Below are 12,000 nucleotides of genomic sequence, written 5' to 3'. Positions count from 1 at the left end.
ACATTTTTCTTATGACAATATTATAATCGTATTATGCATACCGATGAAAAACAATAACATTCACACCAACATCGTGCTTTCTCACCTTCAGTTTGCAGGTGCAACCCAGTAGTCGATGGCGCTGTAACCATCATAAGGAACCCAGACGTCCACCGATCTGAAACCAAATTTTCCGGAGCAATTTAAAAGGTTTGCTCACTTCACACTGTATATTCTGATCTGAAGAATGTTGCTTTTGTCTTCTGAGTACTCAAATCCAAGTGTCATATGGTAAGGGACAGCATCCAATGGGTACGGACCTTTTCTGATATACGTGGTGTCTCCCTAAAGGTAGACAGACATTTTAAAAGTGGAGGAGTTATGAGATCTTACATAATGAGCATGAGATGTAACATTCTCTTCAAACGAATCTGATGTTGAGGATTTCTCATTATACCACGCTAAGTTGACCATTCTGAACGTGTCTAGTGGTCCTGAAATGAAAATGTTTTGCTTATTAGAAAGTGTCAATAATACCATGGTCCTGCAGAGTCATGCAAATGTAATAGTCTCCGAATAATTGAGAATTAAATGGTGGAAGTGTCACGGTTCCAGATTTTGTAACTACTGCATTGAATGAATACACCAAATATAAAGGCCATATGGAAGGTAGCCATGCGGGTGTCTGAAAAGCAATATACATAAATTCTAGAAGTTACGCTTACATCTCGAAACCTTTCATCCTCCGCAAACAAACAGATTCCATTGGTCTCACTAGCTAGTTTGTATATTGAATCTTGATATAATCCACCAAAAGGGTTCTGTGATATAACAATTGTAATTTGAACCCGAAATTTTTGGAGGGTAGAAACCAAAACAGAGATGTCGGTGTCACTTGGGAGACGTTTCATCAGAACAAATATTTTTGTTCCGCAATGTTCTATTTCACTATTGAAAAAATCCTGAAATTTATTGTTCAAATTTTAAAAGAATAATGACTAATATACATTAAGCACTTGGAAAAGATCACTGCCCATTTCTGGATCTAAAATGGCCTCTGTTTCATTTGGAAGATTGCTCGATAGAGAACTGTTGAATCCACTAAAATACTGAAGTTAAATGAGTACACGAAAACATTAATACTTGACATCTGTTTTCCAAGTTATGTTTTTATACATCGCAGTGTCAAACCGGGTCAGCGCAAATGTGCTGTAAGATTTTTCACTTAAGTTAGATGATAGGTTTCTCCATGTCTTCAGAACTTGTTCCGCAGTCAAATCATTTGAATATGCGAACAGGAATGTAGACTTTTCATTTGGTAGACAAAATTCTAAAAAATGAAACAAATCTTTATAATTATATATTAAAGTTCTTACCTCTAATATCTGGAGAAATAGTAGTTCCGGATGGTTTAGCATTCCGATTTTGTAAGTAAAAAAAGAGAAATATTGAAGCAAAGAATATGGCAAAAAGGAGCAGATTTAAAAATAATACCAGCATTATTTTACGAAACCGGTTGTTTACGATGTAATGCAGAATTCCAAAGTGATGATGTTTGCTGGAATCAATTTTGTTTAAAAACAGTTGATTGAGTTTAATTTAGGAATTATTTTAAATCAAAAGGTATGCGATTTTTTAATTGAAGAAGGATAGACGTTTTTTGATTTAAAATACACTCACTTTGCAGGTTCGAACTCGGTCTCCGGACTAGTTTCTGACACAATCACTCTTGTCGGTTCTGTATTTCGAATGATGGAAAATGGCTCAAAATCAGAATTAGTTCGAGTTCCAGGACCTTCATCTGATACGATTGTTGATCCGGTAGAAGTTCTGGAACTTTCAATAGTAGTTAGTTCTTGATTTGGTATGGAAGGAGATGGTTCAGATACTGTATCAGGTTGCCGAGATTGAATTTGCAAAGCATCTGAAATAAGTGAAAATTATAATTTGATTTAATTGGAAACTGTACTCAGTCTGGCTTGCCGATCTGCATATATTTTTTGAACACGAGAAATTATATTCATTTTCTTTACAGAATGAGACTTATTTCTAGAGTTATCGACAGTATGGGCGTTGAGAGAAGATGACGACGATGGAAGTGAACTGATTTGTTGACTGTCATTTTGCAGTGCTTCTGAAAACATTTTTAGCAAATAATAAAAAGTTATAAACAACTAACCCAATCTGGCTTGCCTTTCAGTATAAATTTGTGAGATACGTGAAATTAAAAATGGCATATTTGAAGAATCGCTTAGAGGAAATGAACCTTATTTAAACAATACTGAAATAAAACGTTATTCAATGAAAGTTTATTTTCTAATGGTTGAAATTATCACAGGTTCAAAGAGAACCATTAACCATCAAAGGAGCTCTCAAGAACTATTACAGAAAAACTTTCATTTAATTTTAAACATTTTACTGAAAAACCTGCTACGATTACCAACACTAATATTTTATCTGAAAAATGCATTGATCATCATATCATCATAAGGAATCCAGAAGTCCACTGAAGATCCTTCTGAAACAAAAAGTTTAAAAGTTAGTTCAAAGTTTCACTCACTGGACACTGTAGATTCTAGATAAATTACTGCATTCGATTTATGTAGTCCATCTCTGGTATATGTAGTCAGAACTTTTGAAGATTCCATGAAGCTGTAGAGGCATGCAAATTTGATAGCCTCAGACCAATAGAGAATTGAATAGTATAAAGACCATATTGATCGTTGTTCCAAAGACTGACTCCCTTTGGACAAAACACGTTTTGTTCATTTAGTATATGTGTAACCTACATTAAAAAGACTCAAAGCAACATTTGCTTCTAATGGATCAATACTTTACAGTGTTGAATTCGACTCCTTCCTTCATAATACTGCAAGAACTGATTCTATCGAGCCATAAGAGTTTTACTCACCTAAAACTACAGCACATGACAATTGTCTTGAACATTATATTCCAGTTGTGTATGTGTCGAAATCCATTTTTCTGGAAAGACTTTTAGAATTATGGTATTTGTTTCTTGTGGTAAAGATTAGAAGGAAAACTTCCGTCCGGATGAGTAAAAGTGAGGAAACTGAAGAAAACAAAGGATGAAATTTTACAAAGCAGATTTTTCATCGTAGATAGATATTTAATTATAAAAATAGTTTGTGCTAGTTAGTTCATCTACAGCTATGTACACGAGGTAGTAGTATTAATTGTGTTTTTATAATACATTTCTTCCGCTATAATTCACAAGGGAAGAAGCATCTATGATCGCCCATTTGATGAAACTATAAGTCACTGTATGTTATCTAACCGAACAGGAACTGGCGAAAGGTATTACACTTTCCTTTGCCACATTTTGGTCTTATTTCTGTAATGATATCAAGAATAAAAAATATGCATGCAGAACTTCAATCTCATAGAGGTGGTAAGAGAATTTGATCTTTTGTCTGTTTAATTTTAATAATCAGGTACCATCTCCAATGATTCTGCTTCTGGTTCATCAGCTCCCGGAACAAATGAAGAATCAATTACTGTAGAAATAATTGACACCAACCCACCACCAGAGTTTGGAGTAGTAGAGTGAGTCCTCCTATATCTTTTTCTAATTTATTTCGTGTCCCAGCAAGCAACGTCACTTTGGAATTCTCCGATACACAGTGACCAATCGATTCCGTAAACTAATGCTGATCGCATTAGTAAACCTAGTTGTTTTTGCTGCGTTTTTCCTATTCTTCTTCTTTCTGATTATTCATTTGGACAAAAAACATAAAAACATTTCTATTGGTTCTACGTTACCAACACCAACGGCAGGACCTATGAATGGTAAGGAATTCTATTTGGATTTTTAAAATCTCTTTTATTCAAGAGAAAGAAAAATGAATAGTTTATAGAAAGCGCAAATTGTTCTCCAAAAGATGCGACGACGTTGATATTTGCATATTCGAATGATCTGACACCTGATCAAGTTCTTAACACGTGGTACAATCTCAAAGAGAACTTGCAAAGCTCAAATTATGATATATATTCATACGGTCGATTTGATGTAAATTCGGATTTCAAGAATCACGCTTATTCCAGTAGCATCGAGTAATTCAGAAACTAACACGGTTTTTTGAGCGTTGTATTTTCAGGGATATTGAAAACGACATTAAAAGTGATCTCCCAAATGCAGCAGAGTCCTTCCCGAGTTATTATATTGGAAGCAATATTTTATCGTGTATTCAGGTAAAATCTGACATTGTTTCTTCAAAAATCGACATGTTTCAGTTAGTCTTCAATAGTGATATAACCCGTTGCGGGGCAAAACTGTTGTTTTTGGTCAAACGTCTTCCTAATGATACCGATGTCTCTGATTTAGTGCCTTTACTGGAAAAATTTCACGTTTCTATCACGTTTGTGGTATCCGAAAAACCTTCCGGTGGTATGAATCAACAGGTATTGAACACGTTGGCAACAAAAACTAATGGATTATGTATATTTGCGGAAGATGATATGTTCCAGGAGGTGTGGGAGATCATTTTAGACTCTGAAAAAAATCCTATTTAAGACCCCAACTTGGTTACCATCAATATGGCCTTTATATTTGGTTTATTCAGTCAACGCAATAGTCAGATCAACCGGATCTGTCATTCTTCCTGTCTTTAATGCTACATTGGTCGGAGACTATTACATTTGCATGACTCTACAGGACCATGGTATCATTTAAATCCGTGATTTTGCTGACAACTGAAATTGTAGGAGACTTAGACAAATTCAGAATGGTTCATTTGGAATGGAAGAGCAGGGAAATTTTAAATTCAGGGTCAGGGTTTCTCGAAGAAACTTTGGGATCACATGCAGCCACATATGTAACATAACATTTGTATTACATGAGATAAAATCAAAGATTTAGGGAGAAACCACGTATACCAAAAAAGGGCCGTTCACATTATATGTTCTCCCTTATAATATGACACTTGGATTTGAGTATTCGGATTACGAAATCAATATTCTTCAGATCAGAATATACAGTGTTAGGTAAAACCAATAACTGTTATTACTTAACTTGAAATTTATGTTGATTTCAGCGCCGTCGATTTCTGGGTTCCATACATCAATTGACTTGCAATCAAGGAGCAGAAAAAGACAACTTGAAGAAGTACAGTATGAAAACTGCATCACAATAATTATAGTTTTTTTATTGTATTAGTGATATAATGCTATTATGACGAAAACAGGCACTAAGTGCAGTGTTTAAAGATTATGTGAAAAATGTGACGAATAAATCAACAATTATTATTTTTCTGTATCTTTGCTTTTCTCTGTTTATTCTCTGCCAGAACTGGAATAACAAATGCGACGTTTGATGCATTTTTGCAAGTACAAACTATAAAGTTTTATAGCACGTACCAAAAATTTTACCACCGTTGTAATAATTGGATCATCAGTGATCTCGGAAGACATAACACCCCAAGCAGAGATAAAAGACTATTCACAATTTCAATGAGTCATGTCAACAAATTGGGCTGTCACAATTTCATCTCCCCGTGAAGATTATAGCGGAAGAAATTAATTATAGAAATATCATTAATGTTTGCTCTTCATGTTTGAAATTGTATCCTAGTTATGACTTCACGAATTCCAGAATCTTGTGATGAACCTGCACAGTTAGTTTTCTTTTTCTGAATATGCTGCTTTGTCTTAAGTTAATTTTTATTTCAGAGAACCATATTCCTCTAGAATCACATCCATTATCATGAAAAATAGATTTCGTAAAATGATATTCCTTGGAGTTATCAGTTTTATAATATTTTCTGTGATCTTAACTACAGTTCTTCTCATTGTTTTTCTCCCGAAAAGTCACAGCGATTCTTTTGAAACCACGACTCCCTCACATTCTTCTTCCACTACGACAAACCCTTTTGGTGAGTTACTATCCGTATCTAAAAATAATTTTTGATGTTTTAGACCGTACTGATTGCTCACCAAATCAGAATTCAACCTTTTACTTTGCGTATTCCAATGATCTGACACCCGATCAAGTTTTGAACACGTCGCACACTCTCATAACTAACTTTCGAAACTCCTATGATATATATTCATACGCTCGATTTGATGTGAACTCGAATTTTATCTATAGTTATTATTCCAGTAACTTCAAGTAGTTGAGAACATTCCTGTTTTTTTCAATCGTTTTATTTTTAGGGCTATTGAAGACGGCATCAAAAGTGATCTCCCAAAGGCAACAGAGTCCTATCCAAGTTATTATTTTGGAAGTAATATTTTATCGTGCATTCGGGTAAAGTCTGTCATGGTTTCTCCTAAAATCTACATTTTAAGTTTTTCTTCCTGTTTGATATAGCCCATTGCGGTGCAAAAATGTTCTTTTTGGTTAAACGACTTCCTAATGATACGGATGTCTCTGATTTAGTGCTATTACTAGAAAAGTTTCACATTTCAATCACGTTCGTGGTATCAGAAAAACCTTCCGGTGGAATGAATCAACAGGTATTGTACACGTTGGCAACAAAAACTAATGGATTTTGTGTATTTGCGGAAGATCATATGTTTCAAAATGTAAGAGAGATCATTTTAAACTGAAAAAATCCTATTTAAGACCACAACTTGGCTACCATCAATTTGGCCTTTATACTTGGTTTATTCAGTAGCAGCTGAAGTCAGATCAACCGGATCTGTCACTCTTCCAGTCTTCAATGCTCCGTTGGAAGGAGACTACCACATTTGCATGACTCTCCAAGACCATGGTATTATTAAAACTCGTTATTTTGCTGACAACTGAAATTGTAGGCGGCTTGGGCAAATTCAAAATGGTTCATTTAAAATGGAACAACAGGGACTCATCAAGTTCAGGATTCCTTGAAGAAACTGTGGAATCACATGCTGCTATATATGTAACATAATATTTGTGTTCCAAGAGATGATATCAAAGTTTTAGGGTGAAACTACGTACATCAGAAAAGGGCCGTACACATTGGATGATGTCCCTTATAGCATGACACTTGGATTCGAGTACTCAGATGACGAAATCAATATTCTTCAGATCAGAATATACAGTGTTAGGTAAAAACAATTAGCTGCCAGTACTTCACTTGAAATACATGTTGATTTCAGAGCCGTCGACTTCTGGGTTCCATACATCAATTGACTTGCAATCATGGAGCAGAAAAAAGAACTCTACAATAGTAATACTTACATTTTTATTGTCCGTTGTAAAGGCATAATCCTATTATGACGAAGAGAGGCACTAAGTTCTGTATATGTGGAAAATGTAATATGAATTAAAAATTATGTTTTTCTATTACATTTTTCTGTATCGTTGCTTTTCTCTGCCAGAATCGGGATAACTGAAATTCGATGATTTTTTTTGCACAATCTTCATGCACAATTCCAATGAGAACAACTTGGGCGGTCACGACTTTTTCTTCCCGTGGGGATTACAGCGGAAGAAATTGATTATAAAAACATCATTGATACTTGTACTTCGTGCTTGAAATTGCGTTCCAGTTATGACTTCTCAAATTCCAGAATCTTATGATGAATCTGAACAGTTAGTTTTATTTGTCTTCAATACAATGTTTTATTCAGTTAACTGTTTTTTCAGAGAACCATATTTCTCAAGAATTGCATCCTTTATCATGAAAAATAGATTGCATAAAATTATATTCCTTGGAGTTTTCAGTTTTATAGTAGTTTCTGTGATTTTAACGCCTGTTTTCCTCATTGTTTTTCTACCAAATAGTCACAATGATTATGTGGAAACCACGACTACTACTTCAAAAACTATTTCTGCACCAACAACAAAAACTGATACAACACCTCACTCACATTCTTCTTCCACTACGACAAATCCTTTCGGTGAGTTCCTATCCGTATCTGAAAATCTTTTTTATTTTTAGACCATACTGATTGCTCACCAAATCAGAAGGCTACATTTTTCTTTGCATACTCGAATGATCTCACAGCAGTTCAAGTCTTGAATACCTGGAATTCCATTTCAGAGAACTCAAATTTCTTTTTTGAAACCTACGCTTTAGGACGATTTGACATGGTGAACAACTTGAATCAAGATATTGAGACATTAATTTCAAGTGACAGTTTCAGGTTAGTGAGGCAATTAAATTGAATTGAGTTATTTCATACAGTGTAATATATGGCGCTTTATTGAGCGGTCTTCCGAATTCAACAGAATCGATCAAAGACCCATCAGAGGGTAGTGCTGTATTGGATATTATTGATGTAGGTTATATTATTACAAAATAATGTACTTGTATGTGTTTCAGTTCTTCTTCAATTTGGACGTGACACATTGTGGAGCAACTCTTTTCATTCTTACGAAACGCCTTCCTGCAGAAACCTATATATATGACTTAGTATCCAAGCTCAAGAAATATCATGCTCATGTCACATTAGTTGTATCTAATAACTCATTTGGTGGGTCGTCATCAGAACAAATGTACAGATTGGCAAGCGAAACTAATGGACTCTGTATTTTCACGGAAGATGATTGGATTCAAGAGGTATGAATCATTCGTCTAATTTCCAAAATTTTAATTTTGCGTCAGTCTCCCTTTTGGCTGCCATCGATTTGGCCTTCATATTTGGTGTATTCAGTAAATGCGGTAGTTATAAAATCTGGAACTGTGGCTCTTCCAATTTTCAATTCTCCGCTGGTTGGATATTATTACATTTGCATGACTCTACAGGACCATGGTGAGCTTCTATCGGTAACTTTACAATTTCTGACTTTATTAATTATTTGTATTCCAGGATTCCTAGACACATTTAGGATGGTCCACTTAACTTGGTCTGATGCAGGATCATTGATTATTTCGGGATCGTTTGAAGAGACTGTTGAGTCACATATTGATTTTGTAACTACAAATGTATTTTTTTTAAATTTGAATTCACTCTTTATTTCAGGGAAACACTACATATACCCAAAAAGGGCCATATACATTAGATGCAATCCCTTATGACATGACACTTCAATATGAATTTCTAGGAGAAACAACTGAAGTTCTTCAGATCAGGATATACAGTGAGAAGTGAGTAAAATTTTGAAACAGATCCGAATAAAATTCAATTTCAGAGCGGTGGACTTATGGGTTCCTTATAATGATTGAAACTTATTCTCTTCAGGTGAATGAGACTGTGACATGTTTTTTTAATCTCAATCAAAGTTGAAATATTCAATAAAAACTTTCAAACCATTTTAATTTTAATATTCAAGTTGCAGCGGTTGAATATAAAAGCATACAATGTGGAATTTCGAAAGTTATTGTTTCTTATCAATGGAATAGGATTATATCATCAACGATAAGAGAATTATAAATATATTTGTTTCATAATGAAATTCATTTTAATATTTCTTCTTATTTATGCACAACAACACACAAAGTCTTCTCCACTTTGTCCAGATGGATTTGATTCACAAGACTAGCGTCCCCCGCCTCCCGGCGGGCTCCGCAGTACTCGGCTGCGCCTCGTGTGCGGTGCTTAGCAAGTTTTAAATTCAAAAATTAGCTTGCTCGATTTGAAGAAAAATGGAAGAACGTCCAGCTTTTGAATTCAAAACAGACACACCGACTGATACTATTTTCCCCGTATTCGATCAGAACATTCGAAATTTTTACAATATTTCTTTTCATATTCATTTAGAAAGTTCATACAAAAACAAAAAAAACAAAAACGAATAAGAAGGTTTCGAACCCCCAGCCCACCGATTCTCACCCCCGCCCTCTTCCACTGCGCCACTTGTGCACAGAAAAACGTGGTCATGGAGAGAATAGAAAAGAGGGGAGATCCTCGCAGCAGTACAATGACACATACAATGACAAAATGGTCAGTGTATTCGAAAAAAATGTCAGTGGAGATTCAGGTTTCTCCACAGAATCGTCCGGTGTCAATATTTTTTGATCGGACTTTTTGGTTCCATTAGATCTCCGAAAGTTTAGATCGGTGTCAAAAATCCAGAACGATTCAGTGGATCCAGTCCCCAGGACAGCGAATAGAAAAAATCCCAACATGACCGAAAAACCGCGAAAATCACAAAATCCGGTTTTCTGAAAGCTTTATCAGCTAAAAGTATATTGAATTTTACATGGATCGATAGAGATTTTTTTTCTACACATTTCCTTTTTTTCGGATCCTGAAAATTTTCAAAACTGAGCGAGTTACAGCCGGTCAAAGTTTTGGGCAGAAAAAGGGGGATCGATCGATAATTGCTCATTTTTTGACTGTTTTTTGAGTATAACTCGAATGCATCATCTCCAATTTGAAATCTGTTTTTTTAGTCACTTCCGCCATCCCCAGTTACATAACTCTACCAAATTTCAAAGCTCTCGGTTCAAAACAACTCGAGAAATAAGAAGGAAAGTGAAAATTTTGAGAAAAAAAGTCGTTTCCTTTCTTTTATGGCCATAAATCATATTTTCACAGATTTGTGAATAATTTTTATATGTCTCGATAGCCAGATTTTCAGAGATCTTAAGTTCAAAAAATCCCCCAGAAATGTTCAAAGCTGAAGCCGTACGAAGTAGGAAACGGCGGAAATCGTGAATTTCTCAAGCCATTTATTTGAGCAAAAAAAGTTGTTTTTACTTTTGTGCTCATAACTCTCTCCCAAATGCTCCAAATCTATCCCCTGACAGTCGCCACATCCGTATTAAGTTTTCAAAAACAAACGAAAAAGAATTTTTTGAAAATCTCTACAACGAAAAAAGTTATTCAAAAAATGAGTGCGACTCAAAGTTTTTGACAGACCATTCGACACTTTTGGCGAAGCTCCGCCCACCGAAATCGCCCACCTCATACCTATCGGATTTAAAGAGAGGGGGCGACTAGCGTCCCCCGCCTCCCGGCGGGCTCCGCTAGAAGGGGCTTCGCCCCTTGCGCAGTGCTCAGCAAGCTTTGAATCAGATTGCTACGACCATTTTGAAGCAAGTTATGAGCATTTTTCTAATTTATGTGACCAAGCAAGCAGCATTTCATTACCTTTCGAATGGTAGTAAGATGAAGGTTCTACGACAATTTTGAGCCGAGTTAAAAAGAAAACAAAAAATAAGACCAGCGAGAAGGTCGAACCAAAAACCTCTCCAGCGACGCACCGCAACACAACCACTGAGCCACACACACGCTGGAGTGTAGCCACCCAGATGGCGTTTAAGTGGTGGGAAGAGACACGCTTGCTTCGACTCGACCAGTCGTCTCCTCTCAGAAATGTTCTCCAAAGTTTAGGACACTGTAACTCAGGTCAAAATCAATATTTGTTAAATCTGTTTTTTTCTCCCCCTAGATAATTTTCCTGGCTAACACATATCGAAAAACCATATTAGCCGGACAAAAGACACTCCAGAGCTAAGCGATATAAGCGAAAAACACGTTTTCTCCACAGCTCAGCTCCCCCTGGACCAATTTGGCTGAGACTTGATATTCCATTAGATAATTCCGATTTGACCAACATATCAAAAAATCAGAACAACTTTAGTACAAAACATTTTCAGGACAGCAAAAATAGTCCGGTGGAAGCCGACTTCAGCAATGCGTTTTTTTCTGTTTTTCTTCAGACCACCGGCCGTACCGGGCGGGGGGTGATTCAAATTATGAATTTGACGTAAAAAAGTGATTTCTCACCCAACATTACGTCTAGTTACCAAGTTATATGAAAAAATATCGAGTAGAACTCGAGATAATCGAGGTAAAGCAAAAAAATCGAAAAATCAAAAAATCGAAAGTTCTCTCAAAATAAAAAGTTGCCTCCATTCAATCGATTATAACTCGTTTAGAAGTATAGAATCTCAAAAAGGGGGTTCTTAATAAAAGATTGCCCCGAAAATTTGCTATCGATTAAAAAAATAAAATCAAAATTTCATCGAGAATTCGGAAAGTTATGAATGGCTCAAGTTGCGGACAAAAATTTGGACATTTTTAGTCGTTTTTTTCGCCGAATTTTGAGCATAACTCTGCTCTTTTTCACTCCCGAAATATGGAATTTGGCAAAAAGCAAGAAAAAGTTATTAGCTAAGAAGCTAAAAAAAA

At 35.6% G+C, this 12,000-nt stretch overlaps 4 protein-coding genes across 4 annotated transcripts; 3 read left to right on the top strand and 1 right to left on the bottom strand.

Annotated features, from left to right (window-relative positions):
• Window positions 1-87: 87 nt before the first annotated feature.
• Window positions 88-2,216, bottom strand: GCK72_021683 (uncharacterized protein; the record flags this gene model as incomplete). Its single annotated transcript, XM_053734431.1, has 8 exons — window positions 88-157; window positions 200-324; window positions 373-473; window positions 517-664; window positions 1,474-1,537; window positions 1,660-1,903; window positions 1,949-2,113; window positions 2,159-2,216. 8 exons carry the CDS (start codon window positions 2,214-2,216, stop codon window positions 88-90), a joined length of 975 nt encoding a protein of 324 aa, XP_053583344.1.
• Window positions 2,217-3,357: 1,141 nt separating this feature from the next.
• Window positions 3,358-5,064, top strand: GCK72_021682 (uncharacterized protein; the record flags this gene model as incomplete). Its single annotated transcript, XM_053734430.1, has 10 exons — window positions 3,358-3,388; window positions 3,432-3,543; window positions 3,587-3,786; window positions 3,855-4,050; window positions 4,095-4,188; window positions 4,231-4,467; window positions 4,511-4,658; window positions 4,702-4,811; window positions 4,856-4,980; window positions 5,031-5,064. The coding sequence occupies 10 exons, from the start codon at window positions 3,358-3,360 to the stop codon at window positions 5,062-5,064; spliced, it is 1,287 nt and encodes a 428-aa protein (XP_053583343.1).
• A 504-nt stretch (window positions 5,065-5,568) lies between these two features.
• On the top strand, window positions 5,569-7,108 carry GCK72_021681 (uncharacterized protein; the record flags this gene model as incomplete). The annotated part of the gene is made up of 8 exons (XM_053734429.1): window positions 5,569-5,609; window positions 5,665-5,867; window positions 5,911-6,103; window positions 6,148-6,218; window positions 6,609-6,707; window positions 6,751-6,854; window positions 6,899-7,023; window positions 7,075-7,108. The coding sequence occupies 8 exons, from the start codon at window positions 5,569-5,571 to the stop codon at window positions 7,106-7,108; spliced, it is 870 nt and encodes a 289-aa protein (XP_053583342.1).
• A 361-nt stretch (window positions 7,109-7,469) lies between these two features.
• On the top strand, window positions 7,470-9,012 carry GCK72_021680 (uncharacterized protein; the record flags this gene model as incomplete). Its single annotated transcript, XM_053734428.1, has 6 exons — window positions 7,470-7,510; window positions 8,106-8,199; window positions 8,244-8,480; window positions 8,526-8,673; window positions 8,731-8,834; window positions 8,884-9,012. 6 exons carry the CDS (start codon window positions 7,470-7,472, stop codon window positions 9,010-9,012), a joined length of 753 nt encoding a protein of 250 aa, XP_053583341.1.
• Between the last annotated feature and the right edge of the window lie 2,988 nt (window positions 9,013-12,000).

The sequence above is a fragment of the Caenorhabditis remanei genome, chromosome V (genome assembly GCF_010183535.1).
Source record: "Caenorhabditis remanei strain PX506 chromosome V, whole genome shotgun sequence".
Lineage (NCBI taxonomy): Eukaryota > Metazoa > Nematoda > Chromadorea > Rhabditida > Rhabditidae > Caenorhabditis > Caenorhabditis remanei.
This window is presented reverse-complemented; position numbering and strand designations above follow the sequence as displayed.